Source organism: Corvus moneduloides, chromosome 5 (assembly GCF_009650955.1).
Source record: "Corvus moneduloides isolate bCorMon1 chromosome 5, bCorMon1.pri, whole genome shotgun sequence".
In the NCBI taxonomy this organism is placed as follows: domain Eukaryota; kingdom Metazoa; phylum Chordata; class Aves; order Passeriformes; family Corvidae; genus Corvus; species Corvus moneduloides.
The window spans coordinates 46,555,282-46,577,752 of NC_045480.1; the positions used below are offsets into that span (position 1 = coordinate 46,555,282).

General features: G+C 45.4%; 2 protein-coding genes across 2 annotated transcripts; both read left to right on the top strand.

The window, feature by feature from the left end:
* Positions 1 to 126: 126 nt before the first annotated feature.
* On the top strand, positions 127 to 5,613 carry LEPROTL1 (leptin receptor overlapping transcript like 1). Its single transcript, XM_032109609.1, has 4 exons — positions 127 to 236; positions 475 to 550; positions 1,933 to 2,119; positions 3,143 to 5,613. The coding sequence occupies exons 1-4, from the start codon at positions 221 to 223 to the stop codon at positions 3,257 to 3,259; spliced, it is 396 nt and encodes a 131-aa protein (XP_031965500.1). The 5' UTR covers positions 127 to 220; the 3' UTR covers positions 3,260 to 5,613.
* A 1,089-nt stretch (positions 5,614 to 6,702) lies between these two features.
* Positions 6,703 to 20,674, top strand: SRP72 (signal recognition particle 72). Its single transcript, XM_032108440.1, has 19 exons — positions 6,703 to 6,867; positions 7,904 to 8,024; positions 9,806 to 9,929; positions 10,733 to 10,876; positions 11,645 to 11,756; positions 12,843 to 12,874; positions 13,448 to 13,572; positions 13,667 to 13,724; positions 13,892 to 14,023; positions 14,397 to 14,525; positions 15,008 to 15,080; positions 15,669 to 15,733; positions 16,727 to 16,822; positions 17,284 to 17,387; positions 17,984 to 18,061; positions 18,677 to 18,814; positions 19,083 to 19,120; positions 19,435 to 19,594; positions 20,418 to 20,674. Exons 1-19 carry the CDS (start codon positions 6,759 to 6,761, stop codon positions 20,590 to 20,592), a joined length of 2,013 nt encoding a protein of 670 aa, XP_031964331.1. The 5' UTR covers positions 6,703 to 6,758; the 3' UTR covers positions 20,593 to 20,674.
* The last annotated feature ends 1,797 nt before the right edge of the window (positions 20,675 to 22,471 follow it).

Here is a 22,471-nt window from a genome sequence, read left to right on the forward strand (position 1 = left end):
AATGGGCGGCCAGGGCGCGGCGCTTCCCGCGCATCGCGCAGGGGGCGGGGCCGCCGGCGGCGGCCCTGCGCGCGCCACGTGTGAGCGTCACGGGGCAGGACCGGGAGGGGCGGGGCACGGCCCTCCCCCCCGGCGGAAGCGGCTTCCGCTTCCGCGCGGCACTTCCGCTTCCCGGCGCGCGCCTCTGGGGTGCCGCGCGGTTGGCGGGACGGGCGGCGCCATGGCCGGGATCAAAGGTGCGCGCGGCGGGGCGCGGCGGCCGCCCGGTAACGGCGGGAGCACGCGGCCCGCGCGGGGAGGGGCCGGGCGGGCCCCCGGGCGGGAGGGGCCGGGAGCCGCCGCGGGAGCCCGAGTGCCCCCGCTCCGCCGGGCGGGCGGGGCTGCGCTGAGCCCCGCGTTTGTTTGCGGGCTGCGGTCGGTGTGTGACACGGTGCGCTGTACCCTTCATGTTGGTTCGATCTGTTCTCGTTGTAGCTCTGATCAGCCTGTCCTTTGGGGGAGCGGTCGGACTGATGTTCTTGATGCTCGGATGTGCCCTTCCCCAGTACAAGTACCGTGCACTCTCCTTCTGTTCTGCATTTCTTTTTTGTGTGTCTGTAGCTTCATAGTAATCCGGCTTCCATAATGGTGGATTGATAAATCCTCTCTCTGTAGGAAACGCCTTAGGTTTTTTGGGTGGGGTTTTGGGGGATTTTGTTTTGGTTGGTTGGGCTTTCTTGGCTTTTACTTCAAAAGACTGGGGTGGGAAAAAAAAGCACCATTCAGGATTTAATTAACCCTAAAAAGTAATGGCAGCAGAAGTTAAACTACCAGGGCTGGCTGCAAACTGTGAAAGGATGTGCTGCCCTGAGTGTCTCGACTGGTGTCCCGCTGTGGCTGACAGGCAGACAGCAGCATCTCCTGAGGTGGGCGGCAAGTGTGTGTTATCCAGGGAAGCACGTGCCTTTTCTGTGGCTGCCTAGTGATAGCTGGGCTGTCAGTGACCATCAGGTGGATCCTTGGCTGTGTCCCACACTGGTAATGTAGCATCTCGAGTAATTGCAGCTGCTATCTGTACTTTCCCTACATTGATTCCTATCTCTTAGCTTTCCGGAGATACCCAGTAGCAGACCAGGTGTTAAGATAGTAAGGCCTATGGCTTTGACTCTTTGCAAGTGAATGCTGATTTTACAGAAAATATTTTAAATTTACTTATTCAGTGTTGAATAAATACTAGATATCCTGTTATTGGTTGTGAATTGCAGTTCTCTACATATATGACTAGAATTCTTATGCCAGCTTTCTCTTGTTACAAAACCATTGCTAGTGGCACAAACGCTTAGGAAGGAGACCCTTATGCGGTTTCCCTTCAAACAATGCAGTAAAGTTTTACTGAAACAATGTGCACTTGTGTTTGTGTGCCTGAGAAATCTAGTCTGGGGCGCTGCAAGCAACAAAGCAAAGTGTTGCCAAATATGGTGGTGTACTTCTTGTAGGTTTCTGCCGGTTGCACTCAGATTTAAAAAAAAAAATGAAAGTCTTGGTTCCCTGCAGTGACTGAGTATGGGCTGAGAACAATACTCTGCTCCATCTGTGCACTGAAAGCTTATTGACAAAATGATGTAAGGGCCCTGTGATGGTATCTCTGCAATTCTTAAGTACAGCTGATAGGATAAACTTGGAGTTAAGCTCACCTTGTGAGGTGGCATTAGATTTAGGCTTGCTTTATGAATATCCTGTTAGTGAGCTCTGCTGCCGTTGAGGTCAGCCGAAGCCACTCACAAATAGTCTGTTGGATAAATGTCAGCTCATTTCAAGGCAAAGGATTTGCCTTCTCTGGGTTTGTCTGTCTTTCTTAAATGGGGATGCTGGATGGGGAAAAGTGCATTGATTTTAGGAGGAGCAGGAAGTAAATCCAGTTAACTAAAACTTTTCTTCTCCTTTCTTTTTCAGCCAGTACTGGCCACTGTTTGTTCTGTTTTTTTACATCCTTTCCCCTATCCCATACTGCATAGCAAGAAGATTGGTAGATGACACAGATGCTACAAGTAATGCCTGCAAGGAGTTAGCAATATTCCTTACAACAGGCATTGTGGTCTCAGCGTTTGGGCTGCCCATAGTGTTTGCAAGAGCAGAACTGGTTAGTAATATTTCAAGCTGTGATTGCTTTTTCATTTTTTTTTCTAGAAAACTTCGTTCTTCATGTTTGTTTGTTTGTTTTTTAATTGAAGGTAAAGCTTTCATGCACTAAATAATTCTTATAATTCCATACTTTTGGAACCTGAATAAGAGTTCTTTTGGCAAGAAAAATCAATACAGAAACAGGAGCATGGCAGACCATTGTGATTGCCAATTGCTTCACGTGGTCATGGAATAAAGCCTAACAAAGCAATGCAGAGAAAATGAGACAGAAAATACTGTGAAAACTTAACAGGGAAGTAACCAAATATAGAAGTGTAAAGAATACTTTGAAGACAGTTTGTGGAATAGTTGGGCTAAAGCAGCATGAATAAACAAACAAACAAAAAAAATGCATTTTTTTACTGAGTGTAAATGATATCGGTGTAATTTTTAAAAACTTCCAGGTTCTCATTACGTACTTCCTGGTATACAGCTTTTCACTAAAATACTTTAAAAGTTCACTTTTAAAGTGGATGTCAGAAGGCGCTACCAAGTCAAAAAACATGGGGTGCACTTTCATAAATGTCTTTAGGCAAGAAGAGTTCAAATGGGCAGTTTGAATGCCTCACATCCTTTGCATAATCCACTTACTCTCCTGTGAAAACATCCACCTCCTTTTTTGTTGCTGGGGTTTTGAAGACCTTAAATATCTGTTTTTAACAGTCTTACAGCATAGCTGGGCTGCAGATGTGTTTGATGCTGTTGTCTAGCCTTACTCTACATACCAAACCAGTTGAGCCTGCTAGCCTGTGCTTTGAGTACAGCTGGGAGAAACTTGCAGTGCTGCTTGGCTGGCTGTGAATTTGTCAAGTAATTTTGGGTAAACCCAGCCTGCTCGGTGTAAGCACAAGTAATGAGACATTGCCTCTTGCATCATGGACATGTTACTGAACTTTGTTGAGAATGGGACAATAAGATGTTACCTTTTGTCTTGTTAGGGTTCAACTCCAAACGTGTCTAACTGAATTCCCCCTGTTCACAGATTTACTGGGGCGCGTGTGCACTCGTTCTTACCGGGAATACAGTCATCTTTGCTACGATCCTAGGATTTTTCTTGGTCTTTGGCAGCAATGACGACTTCAGCTGGCAGCAGTGGTGAAAGGAAGATAAGAGAACTATCCACAGGCGTCTTGTCATGCAGTGGCCATCCATACAAATGAGAGAATGGGCAATAAAGAGAAGTAGCGTAGCAAGCCTCTTGAGTATTCTAGATGCTCCTTTTGACATTGTTCGTTCTGAGTGTACTACTGTTGCTGACAGGGTTTCTACGTTTTTATGAAGTGGAGAGATGATTGATTTCATTTTTACCTATGGTATGTTTTTAGGTGCTCTCTTGGTTTAAAATTGTTATCCTTCTGTCCAATGTTTTATGTGAAGCTTTAAACCAGGAACAACATTTAAACATAGTTTCAAAGATTTAAACTTGGGGGGTTTTGGTGGGGTTTTTTTGGTTTTCTTTTTGTTTTTTAAGTTAAGCATTAATACTATCTTTCAATTTTTTTTTTTTAATACCAGGATTAAATTATATACAAGCTGAATGGAGGTAAAAGATTGCCCACCACCATTGCCAATTACCAGATCAATAGATTGTTGTTATATTTTAGCAGAGGCAAGGTGGGTTGGAGAGTACCGGTTGCAGATTTTCTTCTGCCCATACCTCAGACTGGGTGATGAATGTTGATAGCCTTCATTTCAAGAGAAGGCTGAGGAGCAGGTAGAGTTATCTGGGAGAAGAGTCCTAAATTTTAACACCACTAGCTCTTTTACCTGCTTTGTTACCGATTCTGTGGATGTGACATTCAAATACTCTGTAAATGTATTGATGCTGACATACAAAACAAGTGTATTGTAGGGGAAGAGAAAATGATGTTTAAATTCCATTTTTTAAAAAAAGTATCTTTTGAACTCTTTCTATTTATAAGTATTGTATGGTTTTGAAGTTTTATGTCAACTTTTTACCACAAAGATGGTAAAATGTTCATTTATGGAACTACTGGTCTGTGTTAATTTGAAGCATATACAAAACTATTTCCTCCTCCCCCTTTTTAATTTATTTTATACATAGCATATATATATATAAATATATAATAAAACAGCTTTTAAAATGTAGATTAAAACTTTGTGTTAAACTTGCCTGAGTTTTTCCCCCCCTTTTTTTTTGTTATTTTCCCCCCCCCCTCAATGCAGCTGAGGCATGACTTTTTCGGAAGTCACTGGCTGAACTGATGTCACTGACTGTTTTTAAGTTCTTATGCACTATTGGTTAATAAGATTTACTGTTATGTCTGTAACTGTAGCTTGTGTTCTGTAAGATTGCACATGTAGCTTCAAGTATTTAAGACAAGTTTTCTGCATACCTCTCAATTGTCCGGATTTTTTGTTTGAATAAATCTGCCATTAGACATTCCATCACAACACAGTTAATGAGTACCACTTAACCAGGTTTTCCTGTACCATGCGCAGTGATGACCTTGACCAAACTTACTTCTAAACTTTTATTTTTCAGTTCTTTAAAAATAAGTCTATGAAACTTAACCATGTAGAATTAAAAGCTGACAGTTGCTTAGGTTTTGCTTAACAGTATGAAAAGGCACAGAACTGCAGGTCTTAGCTGTAGTAGTTGTGTGTGGATGCAAACAAAGTATAAAGCTTGCATATATATATATATATATATGTTCATAAATGTATATGGATATATACAAAGTCTGGTAGTAATGGGGTGTGCTCCAGGAACCGGTACTGGCAGGTGGGACCAGCAGGGGTGTAGGTACCTACACACGCTGCTTTGTTAATGTCCTGTGTGTGAAACAGAGGAACAAGCAGGTACCAAGGCTCCAGTGCAGAAGCCAGTCCAAAGGAGACAGTATTTCAAGCATAGACAAGTGCTTCACCAGGCTGCCTGTGATGGTGGTGTTTGGAGCTGCACGAGGGCTGTAGGATCATGTGTTTCTTCCCCTTTTTCAGCAAGATTTCCGCACCCAGGCCCCCAGTACAATGGAGGCTTCAGAAAATCTTCCAAACCAGTGGCTAAAGTTGCAGTCCTCTACAGTCCTTACAAAGGAAGAATGCCTAGGACTTGTACAAATATGAATGTTACCTATTTCTTTTTCATGGTCAGGAACTGTTTTCTCCTTCGTTCCTGAAGCCACGTGATGCTATTTTCCGGATCCCTGGTCATGGAGCTGACTGTGTATGTATCAATGGTGCATTTTTTGTTTGTTAATTGCATTACAGCACTCCCTCCTTGCTTGCACACCAAGTACATGCAGTATTGCTCTGATTTATGAGCGAGACACTTGAGAGGTATGATCCTTCCATATAATATGCACTGAGATTGTGTTACCATCCTTCTAGAGGGAAAAACTTCGAGCGATACAAATTTTAAATAGCAATCTTGAGTTCTGTATGTTTAATCAAAAATACTCTAATAAAAAGAGTATTTTGTTTAAAGTATTAATTGTTCTTTCTCCAATGTGGTTGTCATTCCTGTGGAAGAGATGACACTGGATTGCTCACTAGTCCTTCAGAGTGAGTATTTGTCTTGTTTACCTGGGACTACTCTATAAAGAGGGGCTCCAGTGTCCCAAGTTGCACTGAGCTGACTTTTTTGGTCATATCTCACATGCCAGTTTTTTCTGCAGTTTCTGCTTGAAAGCCAAATCCTGATATATTGGTGGTGTTATACAAAGTGATGGCCACCTTTACCCTGAGTCACACCACGTGCCTGAGAGCATTGTCACAAAGCTTCTTGAATTGTCAGCCTTGGTGCTGTGCCCACTTCCCTGGGGAGCCTGTTCCAGTGCCCAACCACCCTCTGAGTGAAGAACTTTTTCCTCATATGTAGCCTAGACCTTCCCTGACTGAGCTCCTTTCTGTTTCCTTGAGTCCTGTCACTGGGCACCAGAGTGAAGAGGTCGTACTTGCCCTTCCTTTTCCTCTCATGAAGATGTTGAAGACCACAAGGAGGTCTCCCCTCTCTCCAGGCTGAACAGACCAAGTGACCTCAGCTGCTCCTCACACAGCTTCCCCTCAGGGCCCTTCACCATTCTTATGGCCCTCCTCTGGACACTCTCTAACAACTTAATGTATTTTTATCCTGTGGCACCCAGACCTGCCCCCAGCACTGGAGGGGAGGCTGCCCCAGAGCAGAGGAGAGCAGAGTGGGACAATCCCCTCCCCTGCCCGGCTGGCGATGCTGTGCCTGATGCCCCCCAGGGCACACTTGGCCCTCCTGGCTGCCAGGGCACTGCTGGCTCATGTTCAGCTTGCCATGGACCAGGACCCCCAGGGCCCTTTCTGCAGCGCTGCTCTCCAGCCTCTCGTTCTCCCGTCTGTACACACAACCAGGACTGCCCAGGTGCAGAACCCGCACTTGCCCTTGTTACACTTCATACTCGCAGCGTTGCCCGCAGGAGTAAGACCTTGTAGCGCACTGACACAATCACACATCACCGGCTCGGGGCAGGGCGAGAGGAGGCGCCGGGAGGGGCGGGGCTGCCGGAAGGGCACCGGCGCCGGTGGGGGGCGGGGCCCCGCTCGGCACTTCCGCTTCCGGCGCAGCACCGCCCCCGCGACGTGTGTCTGGTCCCGGTGCCAAGATGGCGGCAGCCGCGGGGGCGGCGGCGGCAGCGGCGGGGCTGTGGAGCGAGGTGAACCGCTGCGGCCAGAACGGCGACTTCGCTCGCGCGCTCAAGTCCGTCAATAAGAGTGAGTGCGGCGGCAGCGCCGGCCCCCGCCCCGCGGGGCTGTGGTCTCTGCCCGGGCGCGTTGGCCTTGTGGAGGAGCGCTGCCGTGTGGCGGGGAGTGGGTGGTGTCCGTCCGTAGGCTTCGTGCCGGGAGCAGGGCTGCGGGCAAAGGCTCCGGGGGTCTTACTGTGTTGGGGTAGAGGGAAGAGGGGCAGCCGGGGCCCAGGCTCCGCTGCTGTATCACACTCATCGGGTGCTTGTGTTGCATCGCGCATCCCTTGCTGTGGGTCAAGCCTTCAAGGAAAACTCGTGGGTTTTCCTTCCATTTTGATCATGGGAGGAAGGAGGGCTTTTCCCCCGGGAACTGGAGGAGTGGTGTTGTGCATATGGACCAACTGACTTGGGAGCAATAACTTGCTCGGAACGGAGAGTCTGCGTTGAGGTGTGTTGTTTTTGTAGCTTGGCATCCAAAAGGGGATTGCAGTATAAGGCACGTTGTGGTTAAAAGTTCTGTCTTTGCTGCTAGGCAGTAGGGATTCATCTCCTCTCCTAGAAAAGCTGGCATCCGTGAAAAAAAATCAAATAGCAGAACCCATGGCTCTCTTCTAGTTCTCCCTCACTGTCATCCACTGGCAGAAAGTTTTAGCATGTAAAGTGATTCCCCGATGAGAGCCACACTGTTCTTGTGTACCTGCTGTTTTCCTTCCTGTGTATCCTTTACGTGGCACTGGGGCCTTGGCACTGTGTTCTCTGCCTGGAAGTGAAATGCCATTGAAAGGTTTGCCCAGGTGTGTACAGCCCCTTTGGTGCATCCCTCTTCCAGACATGTTAGCACAGCGGATGCTTCAGGTAAGTTCAGGATTTATGCTGGATTCTTTTATCTTGATGGGGTTTGTTTCATGATCTGAGCCAAAGCAAGCCATGCCGGGATGCTTTAAGTTGATGTGACCACTGTCTAGGATGGGTTTTTGCAGCTGTAACAATATGAGGCTCTTAAAAAGCTTGAGTGTGTTTGATAGTGAGTTGGATTGTTGTGTTGAAACTGGTTTCTTCTCCAGTACTGCAGATCAACAAAGATGATGTGACTGCACTTCAGTGTAAAGTAGTGTGTCTTATCCAGAATGGGAACTTCAAGGAAGCCCTTGGTGTAATCAATACCCACACTAAAGTGTTAACCAGGTGAGTTATGGTTTGCTGTGCTCTACAAAATATGAAACTCCTAAGTCCTTGAGAAGCTGCTGCAGCTTCAGTGGAGGGGACTAATAAAGCAGCAAAATAAAGAGCAGGATATGCTCAGAGGCATTGGGGTTGGTCTTCTCAGTGACACACTGATATTTGGGAGGAGATGAGATGGGGTCTGGTTGAGTTTGAGGCAGTCTTAAACATCTTGCTGTTACTGTTGAAGGGATTGTCCCTAACCTAGTTTTCAGCCTCTTTCACGTGCTGATTCTGCTTGTAGGTATGGCTGGGTAGCACAGCTGGTACAAGGGAAGGGGACAGATCTCTCAGGGAGAGAAGTGAGAAGGGAGAAGCCTTGTTGGTGGCAGTGAGCTGTTGGCTCTGCTTGCCTGTCTCACCATACAGCTCTTTGGGGTCCTTTTCTCTGCCAGCCTGAAGAAACTGCCTCAGCTTCTGGGGTGGTGCAAGCCCTTTGTGCATCCTCTCAAAATCAGGACCTCAGAGACAAACTGTGTTTAAGAACAAGTCAAGCTTCTCATTTGTGTCATTAAGATTCTAATTTTATTCCTCATAAGGATGCTCTTTGTGCAGTGACAAGGATGAAAAGTGCTACCCAAGAGCTGGCTGGCAGCAAAATTTTTGTATTTCAGTTACTGTTCTTATTAAGGAACTTCCCAGAAAGGTGTGTTGAAGTTATCAGTGTGATGAAACATACCCTTGTTTTTGTTCACATCTGAGTAACACATAATTACCCTGTTCACCAATTCCTTCTTACCTGGGACAAAAGGGTTTAATTCAAGTTTTTCAGCTTATTATTTTATTATTTGGTAAGGAGGAGGAATATTTTGTTTTATATTCAACTGGTTTCAGAGTTCTTCCTATAACTTCTTTAGGTTCACTCTACTGTGTGTCTGTTTCTATGTCCTGCAGAGCAAGGAAAGTGGCGGTTCTTGGTCTGTCTTGGAAGTTTTCCTGTCCTGCACTGAGGCTGCTTTGCTTTAATTCTAAATGCCATTAATTTTCAAACTTCCTCAATACTCAGTTGAATCGAGATAATTTTAAATAGGCAAAGAAAAACTGATTATAAGTGGCCGTGGGCATGAACTAAAGGAATTGCTGATTAATTTTCCTTTGGCTTAACTGGTAACTCAGGGAGTAGGTGGAACATAGCATTCAAGGCTCTGCTTCTTTGGGAATGCTTCCCTGCTGGTGTGAGCTTCCTTTGAAGCCAGTTTTATGTTGGCAAAAGCAAACCCTTTTGCTGCAGTTCTGCTGTGATGATATTTCAAAATAGGTTAATGTTACTTTTGTCTTGGTATCAGCCTGTAAGTGGGACTGTGTTTTAGACCTTTTCCTTTCTTTCTGTGAGTCAATTATCTTTAAAAGTGTTCTGTGACAATAGTTCATTGCAATGTGATGCCTTCTCCTTAAGAAAATGTCACAGAATGAAGTTTGCTATTGTTTTACCTTTTAAGCATTTGATTAGCGTAATCAATAGGCAGCCTGGAGCAGAGAGGATTTGGAATGCTATGTGTGTGGAAATGCCATTAAAAAGGAACCCTTTTTTTTGGATGAAGTTTTGATACGCTTTCTCTGTTGAACACAAAGTAGATAGAAGATACTTTCAGTGCACAACAGATACATAATTCAGTAATCTGGGATCGTGTCTTTGGATTTTTGGTTATGTAGCAGTCTGTGACTAATTAGGGCTGCTTATATGTGGGTGAATGCTGATGAATGCAAACTAGTGCATGCTGTCAGCCTTTGTCTTGTCCTTGCAGTGATGTTATTGCCTTTGAGAAGGCCTACTGTGAATACAGGTTGAACCGTATTGAAAGTGCTCTCAAGACCATTCAGAGTGCCAGTCAGCAGACAGACAAACTGAAGGAGCTTTATGGACAAGTGGTAATTACAAGCTTTTCTTCCTGGTGGGAGTTTCATATGCTGGATGCCTTGTCCCTCCTTTAGTGGGGGGCAAGTATGGGGACAGAATTTCCTTCTCTGGCTTGAAGGTAAGGACAGGTATGGTTCCAACTGCTCAAACTTCTGTGGAGCTTCAGTTGCCTGTTTCTGGAGATAGAGTCATCATCTTATTCCCACTGAACCAAAACAATACATCTGTGACTTCCACTCCCTTCCTGGGTCTGGCTTGGTATTAGCCATCTGGTTGAGGAAGAAAGAGATCTGGTGGGATTTGTTAGTGTTTCAGCCATCTGTTTGCATTAGATATGTCTTCAGGAATGGTTTGTGGGACCTGACATCTCAGGCATTAAAAGTGATGCAGAAAAGAAGTTTTGCTTTTTCCTCTCATTTTTTCCTGGTTGATCAGAACAGTTTTGTGAAGAATTGGCTATCTTCTCTCAGCTGCATGAAAGACCATTCATTTAATTTCTTTCTTAGAGAGGCGATCTAATTTGGAAGAAGGCTATTTGAGGACAAAACTGAGTAAACTGCTGCTTTTAAAGAAGCTGTTTTAGGAGTAAGAGCTGTGTCATTTTTGTGCAGGTATCTGGTGTCACTGCTTGAGTCTTTGCAAGTACAGTCTGTATAGTTTGCCCCTAAAAGGTAGATGCAAATGTTAGTAGTGTTCAGCTTAAAACATATGATGCTCTGCTGCCCCCAGTCCATGGGGAGGGAGGAGGGAGGCTGTAGATACCAGCATGCCCTGAAAAATACTGTTCTGAAGGCTAACCCCTTTCCTTTCTCAGTTGTACAGACTGGAGCGTTATGATGATTGTCTGGCTGCATACAGGGATCTCATCCGCAACTCCCAGGATGAGTATGAGGAGGAGAGAAAAACCAACCTCTCTGCTGTTGTGGCAGCACAAAGCACATGGGAGAAGGTGGTGCCAGTAAGTGAGTATGTGTGTCTATGGGTGTAAGAGTGAGAGCCAAGGAATAAGGGATACAGATTGTATTGAACTGTAGATATTGAACAGGACAGAAATGTGTTCCTGTCTCAAAGATTTCTGAGTGTGTTGAAGATCACCTAGTGGTTTTCCCTGTATGGAGGAATAAATGTTATTGTTCATGAATTACACTTCACCTTTGATCTCTAGAAAGCTTGTACTATTAGATGTTACAGCAGAACAGGAAGTAGATTTTCCTGAACCTGCATTAGCAGAACACCTGTGGTGACTAGTACTTTCCTCTCTCATTACCCTCTTGCCCAGGGTTAAAGCTAATTGCTCTGATCACCCAGCCGTGCTTGGGAACATTTTTGTTAAGAACAGTGCAGATTGTAATGTTTTGCTTAGAAATCCTTGGATGTGTGCACAGCGTGCTCAGCTTTCTGCTCAGTGCTGTGGATCCACTTTCTAGTTCTCTAGAGCAGCAGTTCTTACCTGCCCTCTTGCACCAGCCTAAGTAGTCCTCATGTTCGGGCTGGAGTTCCCTTGCTGCCTTGTCAGTTGCCTCCAACTTCGTGCAGTGTGAGGGAAGAAGATCCTTTGTGCTGCAGCTTACTTGCCAGGTGTGTGCCCTGTTCAAATTGCCTCTTAAATTTATTTTGCAAGGATTAGTTTGAATGTACAGGAAATCTCTAGTTTGTGTCCATTGCCTGTCAAATCTGTACCGATCAGTTGGTGTTTATGCAGTGTTATATTTGTTTTTCATGCTAGGAGGATTTAGGCCTTCGAGAAGCTACCTACGAGCTGTGTTATAACAGTGCATGTGCGTTGATTGGGCAAGGAAAGCTGAATGAAGCAATGAAAAAACTACAAAAAGCAGAAGGTAAAAGCCTGGTGAGGTGAGAGGGAAACTTTGTGTGATAGAAGTAGTTATTTGCTCTCTGTAGACGCAAATCAGAGGAAAAGAGGTTTTGAGAATTTAAAAACTGACCAGCAGCAGGATTTGTTGCAAAGCTGGTGTTTTTGTAGAAGTGTTCCTCTGCAGCTCTTTTCCAGAGCCATGCAGCATGTACCATTTCCTGGCTTTCCTATAGCCCCCTGATTTGTGTTCAATAACTTTGAGCAGTTTTTTGAAGCAGGATATAGAGGTGGGTGTAATCTCTTCTCATAAGCATGAGATGTCTCATCTGTTCTAACTCCTGATTTTGTTAGTATGAGTATGTATTTAAATACATGCTATAAAAGTTCAAAATACTTCATGGTATGAAATTAGTATAAGCCAGTAAATGAGCTTTTAGCAAAGAAGATTTTTTTTTTCTCTGGGATGAAAGGGGGATTCTGTCTGTTTAAAAAGCAGGTTGGGAAGAGAACTAGGAAGGACTAGTTCTGTTTGATCTAATTGGTCTTGCAGATAAATAGGTCAGTTCTGTGTCAGTTTTGATGAAGAATAACAGCTGTCCCATACAACTGATAAGCGTGTGTAATTTGAGGCTATGTCCTTTGATAGTAATCTTTTGGAGAGCAAATAAGTGATATTCTGGTGAAGTATGAGAAAGTTAAGAACTGACTAGTATGGATATTGAAAACTAACAGAATTGATGCAACATAAAGGGTGATGTAAACTGAATATTGCAGGTTTGCAGCACCTAACTCACAAGACAGTTGCAGCTGAGTGATCCCTATGGGAAAAATCGGGAACTGTATCTAAGGAAATTTGCTTAGGAGAGAAATTGAGTGTCTGGGAGGGACAGTATCTTCTGTGCCCTTGATATTTCTTTCACATCATTTAGTTTGCTCCCTCATACTCAGTCCCATCCATCATCAGACTTGTAGTCTGTTGTGCCCTTGTAGTGCTGCAGAAGTTTCAGGGATACATGAAAAAGTTCTATGTTCCCCATGCTTCTTTCGTGTTTTTTTCTCCCTAAAGCCTTCTAAATTGTGTGTTTTTTCAATTTCTTTTTCCTTGCAGAGCTGTGCCGCCAGTCACTGTCAGAAGACTCCGTAAGTTCTTGATGTTCTCGAGAGTGTTTGCTTTGCAGCAGCAGGAGCGAGGGTGCAGTCACAAAGTGCAGAGAGCCAGAGGAGAGCCAGTGCTGCTCTGCTGGTACCAGCCTGTGAGGCTGGGGCAGCCGTCATGGCTGTTGCAGGAGGGCAGCTGACGCTGCAAGCTGTTTGCTGCTGTGCTCCTTGCATAGTTGCCTGTTCTGGGGCAGGTAGAAGGGTACAGGTTGTGTGAAACCTCCCTGTGACCTACCCCTGCTAGGGATGAACACTTTGAGTGGGTGGTGACAAACAGGGAATTTGTAACCGATCGTTGCAGAGGGGCAGATTCAATGTACAAGTTAAGGTAATCTTCAGATTCTCACTGGAGTAGGTGAAGCTTTCTTTTCTCCCAGTTTAGCTCAGATATGCTTCTGTTTGTGCTGTGGCTACAACCTTCACCTCTGGCAGCTGGGGTACTTTGCCGCTAATACTGCCCAGAAATGCTCACAGACGTTTGCCAGCAGAATGCTGAAGCCAGGGGCAGAGAGGTGAGATAGCAGCTTTTTACTTTTTGCTTTGATTTTCCTTCAGGATGTGACAGAGGAAGACATTGAGGCTGAACTGGCTATTATTCATGGTCAGATGGCTTATATCATGCAACTGCAGGGGCGTACAGAGGATGCTCTACAGCTCTACAATCAAATAATCAAGTTGAAGTAAGGAGGTTTTTTTTTCAACAAATGCTCAGCCTTCCATCTGTGAGAGACCGCTGTTCAGTAACAGTATGCTTTCTGCTTTTCTTATTTGCAGGCCAACAGATGTAGGACTCCTTGCTGTCATTGCAAATAATATCATCACAATTAACAAGGTAAAGAATTTCATTGCAGTTACTCAACTTGCTTCTCTGCTTCTGTAGAGGGAAGGGAGATAATCAGTAAAGACATTTTCTTAAACAGTAGTTAAATTGCAAACCCAGGGACCTTTTCTTCTTCGAGGAATGTAGTGAAATCTTCTCATGATGTGCAATTTCCCCAGGACCAAAATGTCTTTGATTCAAAGAAAAAGGTGAAGCTGACCAATGCAGAAGGTGTTGAGCATAAACTCTCCAAGAAGCAGCTCCAGGCGATTGAATTCAACAAAGCTTTGCTTGCAATGTACACTAACCAGGTAGGGGAGACTGATCTGCAGTTAGTAGCTACAGATTAAATCCACGGGACTTTGACTGGGCAAAAATGGAGATGCAGCTGTTCTGTGTCAGAAGATAAGGCCATTTGGTTTAGGCACATAAGTGAGCAGAAAAACAAAATCACCCCTGCAAACACAACTCTCTGTTTAGTGACTTGGGTATTGCTATAGGGAAGGGATATGGGGGTTCTTAGATGTGTCTGAAGTGCCACTAAGAGGACTTCATCTTGGTTCTGTGTAGTCATTTCAGGGGAGTCATCACTAGTATCTCTTCTTAGATACTGTTGGTTTCTTAGCCCTGTGTAAGGTGCTCGCTGAGGTTGAGAAAAGTGTATTCTCTCTTCCCACTCCTCAGGCAGATCAGTGCCGCAAGCTGTCAGCAAGCCTGCAGTCCCAGAGCCCTGAGCACCTGCTCCCTGTGCTTATCCAGGCAGCCCAGCTGTGTCGTGAGAAGCAGCATGCAAAGGCCGTAGGGCTTCTGCAGGTGGGTTAAGAGAAAGTTCGCCAAGCTCCATTTAAACTTGTGCTTTGTGTTCTCCTGTGCTGTTTTGCCTTAGTATGTTTTGTTTGGTTTCAATTTCCAGGGGTATCTGACTCCTTATTTTGGTTTGGTCTAATGCTACTGGAAAGCCTTCGCACCAATTGAACAATTCTGCTTTTAAAGGGAAATAGTTCCCTTACACCTCTGATTTTTGTGCTTAGGAAGCTGTAGTAGACTTCTAGGGTAAGCAGTAGGCTTTGTTGCTCTGCTTACACCCTTTTTTTTGGAGGGAATGAGTGGCCTGGGACAGAAATCTGAAAGGGCAGACTTGGGGGTCCTCCTCTGCTGTGTGCTGAAGCCTGCCTGTGCTGGAAAGCTTCTTTTGGCTCTTGCCAGCTTGCTGTGACTGGCATGACATATGATTCACCAAAGCAGCAGCCTGCTGCCCACGCACAAGTTGAATTGTTGTTTCTTCTGACTCTCAGGACTTCGCAGACCAGCACCCTGCCAATGCAGTTGAGATCAAGCTGACGATGGCCCAGCTAAAAATTGCTCAAGGTATCTAGTGTCCTCTTTTGTTGGGAAGTGTCTGCACATGATAATGGTAGAAGGGGTAAGAAAATCAGACTTCAGGGCAATCTTTGCTGCAGTCACTGTTGTGACAGGGGTGCAGAGCAGAGATACTTTCAGATATTTAGCTATGGTAGGATGCTTATAGCTTAATGCTGTAGCTATATAGCTTAGTGCTTATAGGTTGATGTCTGGATACACAGGCTCCACAGATTGCTGGCAGAAATGCCCTCAGTCTCTGTGAATGATATGGCTGAATCTGTTCTGGGGCAGGATAATTTTGGGAGCAGTGTGGGGCTCCACAATGGTACCATTCCTGTATGCAGTCGGGCAGCACAGACTTGAGCCTGAAGAGAACTCCCTGGTAGCCAAAGCTTGCTCCTGAACCCTTGCAGGATGTGGCAAGGGCAGAAAGGTCCATTGTGTGGAGGCTTATCCTTAATTCCTGGAACGGGGGAGATGTTGTGAGAAGGGGAATTGTTCTGTCCTCGTTGTTTACCTTTGGCTCGAAGTTCACTGGTGGGATCAGGTGTTGTGATGCCATTCAGAGTGTGTTCTTCCTTGTCTCTCTTCTAGGTAGTGTTACCAAAGCCTGCATGATCCTGAGGAGCATAGAAGAACTGCAGCACAAGCCTGGTATGGTAAGCAAAACTCAGTCTGAACTGTGTTTTCACAAGTCTCCCTTGTAGGAGAGCTTTGCACTGCCTGCTCCTTTTTGCCTCTTCCCCGTGGTTTCCACTTGACTTGAAGTGTCTACAGGGATTCTGAGCCCATCTTCCTTGTCTTGGACAAAGGTGGTATTGTAACTTGCTTCAGGTAGCCTGAACGTAGCCACAGAAGTACTCTGTCTGTCAGAGAATGCTCTCTGCCAATGTTCCCGCTCCCTGGTAATCTCTTAGTCCTGCATGTTGCCTGGATTTACTTGCGTAACATGACTGGAGCAAACTGCTGGTTGCTGGTATGTACTGTTGGGACATTTTAGAAGCATCTTTAGGACAAGAGGCCTTAGGGGGAAAGTACTGTGTTCCATCCCTGCAGCATCACCCTGGTCTGCATGCTTATCCACACCTGGTATTCAGAAAACCTTGATGACCTTGTAAATGCTCACATGTTCAGCATAAGCATCTTGAACAGGGGCTGATAGTTGTGGATCTGTTCCAATTTTAAGTGTGATGATCAAAGTAATTTATAGGGGCAGTTAACAGTAACAGCTCCTTTTCCTGGATCACCTCTACTTGTGACTGGGAGGTTGGCAAATGGATGGTATCCTTATCATCTCTTCAGTGTTGATTTCTTTTTTCATAGCTCTTACAACAGAGAATGGGGGATGAAAAAGATTTTGTAATGAAACTGAGTCCTGTGATAAGCAAATAAAGTGCCAAGACAAGAATCCTTCTGTGAATGCAATCTTAGGCTTGTACCACAGGAGAAAGATGGTGGGGATGTTCCTTTGGGAGGGACTCGGGTAGGAAGATCTGGCCTGGGTATCCTGCCCCTTACCACAGCTGTTTTTTAGGAACAGAGCAGAAAGCTCACACTGACTTTACTTTTGGGAAATCCCATCATTTAACTGCTGAAACTCTGGCTACAGACAATTTGCATGAAGATCTGCTACTGCTCTTGAATGTTTGCAGGTGTCTGCGCTGGTGACAATGTACAGTCATGAAGAGGATATTGACAGTGCAATTGAGGTCTTCACACAGGCTATCCAGTGGTATCAGCAATACCAGGCAAGTCAGACCAGAGGAGCTAATGTGCAAGAATCTGTCTTGGTATTACCTAGCTAGTCCAGTTCAGCTTTTCCTGTTGATGTGTAGCCCCAGCAGTTATCCAGTTGGGGGTTTGGAGACGGGTGAGCTCCTGTTTTGTGAGCATTTATCAATAATACATTATTTTAGATGTGTTGCAAATAGGGAGAAGCAGCTGCTGTCAGATTAGGAGAGTGGCAACAATGGATACCCAAATGTAGCAATCAGGACTTCTCCCTGATGGGAAAACATGGTGGAGCAGCAAACTGCCTTGTCGCATGCAGTTCTGCCTCACTTCCCAGACTGCAAAGGTGGTCTGCTTTCTGCATGACAGGATGTTCACTCAGTTCTCCTTGGCCAGGCCTCAAGGGCATTAAAGCCAGCTAGAGCTGGGCTCCATGCTGTGATGATAAGGATCTAATCATGGCTGCTGTGTCTTTCAGCCAAAGTCTCCTGTCCATTTGTCACTGATAAGGGAAGCTGCCAACTTCAAACTAAAGCATGGCAGGAAGAAGGAAGCAATCAGCGACTTGGAGGAGCTCTGGAAGTGAGTTGGGTGATTGCTGAGCAGCAGGTCTCCACCCAGAGTCCTCTGCAAGCTGTCTGATGGCAGGCAGTGTCTGACAATTGTAGCTGTCCTTTAGAGTTGCTTTTGCACAGGGGCTTCAATGCAAGGCCGTATTTTGGAAGAAGGGGAGATAATTAACTTGATCTATAGTTGATGTTCACTTGAAAATGTGGTAGACTTGTCCCAGAGGCCTCTTGTGTGCAGTGAACATTGCTTTGGGGACTGGAATGCAGTTTTTTCTAGTGCTACATAAACACAGATGTCTAGGTTTTAGTTTCTTTTGTGCACTTAATGGGATCTTTTATTGGAGGGGAGTGTTAGCTTGCCTTTGCTACTGAGTTTTTCATCTTTCATTGCTTGCTTCATGATACTGTGAAGTTGTCTACATCTCCCTTTGTCCACACCAGCGATGTTTGCTGCGCTGGAGGAGACCACATACTAATAAGCCTGTCCCCACAGATAGCAGCTGTGCTGCAGCAGCAAGCACTGCCTGGTGTTACCAGTCTTTGGGATGAGCAACATTGGTAACTTGGTCCTTTTCTGTTTTGTTTTGCTTTTTTCTTTTCTCTACAAAGGCAAAACCCGAAAGATGTGCATACCCTGGCACAGCTCATCTCTGCCTATTCCCTGGTTGACCCTGAAAAAGCTAAAGTGTATCCTTTTAATGGTGGTGAAAGAGGTGTTTGGGCATTGCTTCCTTGGACTTTCAGCTGTGTGGGGACTTCAGACCCACTCTTACCCAAAGAACAGCAAGGAACCTCTCCAGAACAGCTACATATCCAGGTCAACTTGTCTGGAGCTACATTATTTCTCCAACTGGCTTCATTACTGTGATATCTCAGGACCCTTTTATCTTTGGCCTCCTTCTCTTTGAGAATTAATAAGACAAGGTAGAACCAAAAATAAGAGCACCTCCATCTTTTCTGTCGGAATCTTAAATCTATGGTAGTAAGGCAGGACTGATAAAATGTGGCTAAGCTCTTGCTCACCCAAAATATGGTTGACATTCTGCTTTTGTCAGCTGAGCCACTTTCACAGGAAGTTGCTCCCTCTGTCCCCACATTAAAGAGGGAAAAATGAGGCAGATGGTGATTAAGCAGCTCATCCCAACTTGTGTAAAAAGCTAGTGAGAGAGATGGAAATAGGCCTGTCTGGTGTCTGCATTGCTAACAGACAGAATTTATTCAAGCTGAAGTTGTTTCTTGGTGTCTGGAAGAACATGGGTGTTTATCCTTGCTGGTTTGCATCCCTGAACTCTTCCCTTGCAGTCTTAGCAAACACTTGCCTTCCTCAGACACCATGTCATTGAAAGTAGATGTTGATGCGCTGGAGAACTCCCATGGAGCAACCTATGTTCGGAAGAAAGCTGGGAAGCTCACTGGAGACAACCAGCAGAAGGAGCAAGGGTAAAGCAGGCTGCTATATTGTTTATTTTGTTTTCTTGCTATAGCTCTGGTGCATCCTTCTTTGGGGTGGTTCAAGAACCACACCTGGTGTGGTAATTGCTGCAGAAGGCAGGCTGGTGCAAAGGGAGCCTGTTATTTAACTGCAAGGAGCTTTATGTAGCAGCATACCAAGTTCTTAGAGAGATGTTTTAGCTTCTGCCAGAGCTGGTTTTTAGTTGACTTGTCTGCTCTGTCTCTGCTGTGTCACAGTGTCTTGTTTCCCTTTCAGACAAGGCGAAGTGAAGAAAAAGAAGAAAAAAAAGAAGGGTAAGTTGTATTTCCTAGCTGTTGACATGGCACAGCTCCAGAGAGCTCGCCAGGTTGTTTCTTCAAATAGCCAGCCTCCAGGTCCCTAGGAGCTAGAGCCCTTTGCTAGGACTGAGTCTCTGGGAACCTGGATCTTCATGATAGCTTGTTTGGTTGGGGCATTTTACTGCAGAATTGAGAGGAACACCCTGATGGGATGATGTAGTTGCTGGTCTCTTTGCACTGCCTGTTTATTGACATCCCATGCATGTCCCTTGGTGATGCCTCTAGTGTGTTGACCCCAGTCTCATTTCCTGGCACTGGATGTTCTTCAGGAAAGCTGCCGAAGAACTATGACCCCAAGGTGACTCCTGACCCTGAGCGGTGGCTTCCAATGCGAGAGCGGTCCTACTATCGTGGACGGAAGAAGGGCAAGAAGAAGGATCAGGTTGGCAAGGGGACTCAGGGTTCAACCACAACTGGCTCCTCTGAACTGTAAGTACCCATTTTGCAAGGATTGATATGGAGATTCACTCCTGGGCAGCTGGGAGGGCTGTGTTTGTGTTGCTCTGCTGCAGCTCTGTCACCACACCACCTGCAGGTAGCACAAGTGACATTGTACTTTGCTGCTTGAACCTGCTACCCTCTGCTCTCCCTGGAGATCCCTATAGGTTCCTGAAAGCCAGTGTGATAAGATAGCCATACTTGAAGTTGCCAGTGTGCAAGTAAAATTCCCATAGTCTTTTAATGTGCTTTTCCTAGCTTTGGCAATGAGATGATTTTGCATGCTTTCTCTTGAGCAATTTGCTTTCAAGTCTTTTGGCAGCTGCAGAACGTTAGCCATGATTTGAGAAAACACTATACTTCCTTCTAAGCTGACACTGATTATTTGAGCTGGAATCAAGAATTACCATTAGTAAGAAGCCTGACAGCAAGATGGTGTCTTATTAGCATCTGAGAGGAAGAATGCTGGGTTTGCACTGCCTAAGAGTGGGACCTGAAAGGCTTCTTGTGTGTTGCATGAGCTGTCACATGTCTATTCAAGAAGAAAGTTAGCCTTGCTTTCACTGTCAGGGACTTACGCTGTCTAGTGAACATCAATTGGGGGGTGATTGCTGCCCTTTGAGACATGTTCCTATCCTCCATCAGCTCCTTCTGTATGTTGGAGCTATTTAAGATCTTGCATGAGTGCCCTCCCATACATAATGCTACCTAATGGGGCAGCTGCTGTTTTTCACTGCCAGCTCCCTGCATTAGTACCACATCTTGCAGGTGGTTGTGAACCCACACGGTGTCTTTTTCTCTTGCCTTCCTGCAGGGATGCCAGTAGAACTGCCAGCAGCCCACCTACCTCCCCTCGGCCCGGCAGCGGGGCAGCTGTATCGGCTACAAGTAACGTCATCCCTCCCAGGCACCAAAAACCCGCGGGTGCTCCAGCCACCAAGAAGAAACAGCAGCAGAAAAAGAAGAAAGGGGCTAAAGGAGGGTGGTAAAAAGCAGGATGTGTAACCTCCCTCCTTCAACAGGTGATGCTGGTTGCAGAATAAAGGTCAAAAGCAAGTGCTGCCGAAAGACTCTTGGCATCTGGATCTCTGTCCTGCCTGTCAGTGGTCTGGGGGGAGATGGGCTGGTATAAGTGTCATGTGTCTGCTTTCCAAGTTCCCTTCCTCACATTTGCCCCCACTGTGACTTGGGTTGGTTGCCATCAAAGTCAAATGTAGCCCCTAAGAAGAAATCTCTTTCTGTGTTGCCAGACATTTAAGAGATATGGGATAAACAAGAATTTCTTGAAATACAGTTTCATGCTCCTCCTGCATATGCCAGTTTAGGCCTTTAGCAGATTTATCTATGCATGATGCAAGAACTGGTCTTTATGTCAGTCCTTGACCACCAAAGAGCCAAGGCACAAAGCGTCTTAGAAAACAACATCAGGGCTTTATTATAACAGGATAAGATAATCTGAAGGGGGATAACAAAGACTGGTAGGAGAAAGCGTGGTGAAATATATAGCAGCGGATTCAGTGTCCCGTTTTCTGCAAGCCAGCTGCCATATTCTAAAGGGCTTGGCAAAACAAAGGTGAGTGGAATGTGTGTGGTTGTCTCAAGTGCCCTTCCTCCTCCTTTGGCCTTGACCCTGTGTTTCTTAAGTCATAGGTGTTGGGCTTATAAAAATAAATTAAGAGTGCTACAGCAGGAGGTCGGCTTAAGCTCGGTGACTCTGGAGAGGGACTCGGAACAAAAGAAATCCCCAAGAAATGATACCTTTGAGACTGTAAGTGCCCACCCTACATGTGCCTTGCACGTGCCTCTTGGCCCAATGGTTATTTTGGTCTGGATCTTTAACACCTTATTGAGGTGTTCGCTGTGTCTGTGCAGGAAGGCTGTTAATGGTTCTTGGGAAGTTGCCGCTTTGCTGACGGTTGCTTCCTTACCTTCTGGTGCACCTGCTCACTGGCAGAGCATGGGAAACGAAAAGAGCCCGAGTTAGGATAAACATACTTACCAATAATGAAAATAGCAGTATGTTATCAATATTCTTCCTGTACTAAAGACAAAACACAGCAATGCACTAACTACTAGGAAAATCACGAAGCAAACTAATTTCAGATACGGAGGTGTAAGTTCATGGTTTGCAGCCTGTGGCTTCAGCAAATCCAGGTACTCATCCTGAGCAAGTAAAGCTAAGCAAACAGCATACTAAATCATACAGAATTGTAACTCATTCTGCTGAAAACTTACTCATGCTAAACAACTACTATTTCTCAACATGTCTTGAAACTTCTGGTTTGATCTGAATGTAGCCAAAACATTTTTCCAGACATGGACTGTCAGTGGGTAGAAATGGCACCTTGAAAAGAGGGTTGTCAGATGTCAGCCCAAAATGCAAAGGCTTCTGTCTCTGAAAGAATTTAAAGCAAAGGCCTGAAAAGGCAGGGAGCAAGGGACATGTCACTGTGGCTTAAGGAAAAAACAACTCCTGAGTCACCAGGGAGTAAAAATCTAAGCAGAATCAATTTTTTTTTACCTTGACTGTACAGCGGAAGTATCTGGGAAGGGGGCTGAAAGTGTGTTGTCTGAGAGAAAGGAACAGAGCATAGAGAAAGAAAACAGTTGTATGAATGGCTGGCAGGCACTTGCTGCCGAGTGCTGAACAAAGAGTGTTGTTTTAAATTACTTCCCTGGGTGCTGTGCCTCCGTTTAGGCAGCAGCTGGTGATTACAGGAGAGAGAGCACTGCCCTGCAGCAGTCCAGTGTTAGGACGAGAGATGCTGGAGGAGAACGCAGCTCTGTTCTTCAGGCGTCTTTTCTGGTCAAACCTATCATAATCTCTGGCCTGATGGAAACGCTGACTTGTGGCACTGCTGGAGCCCT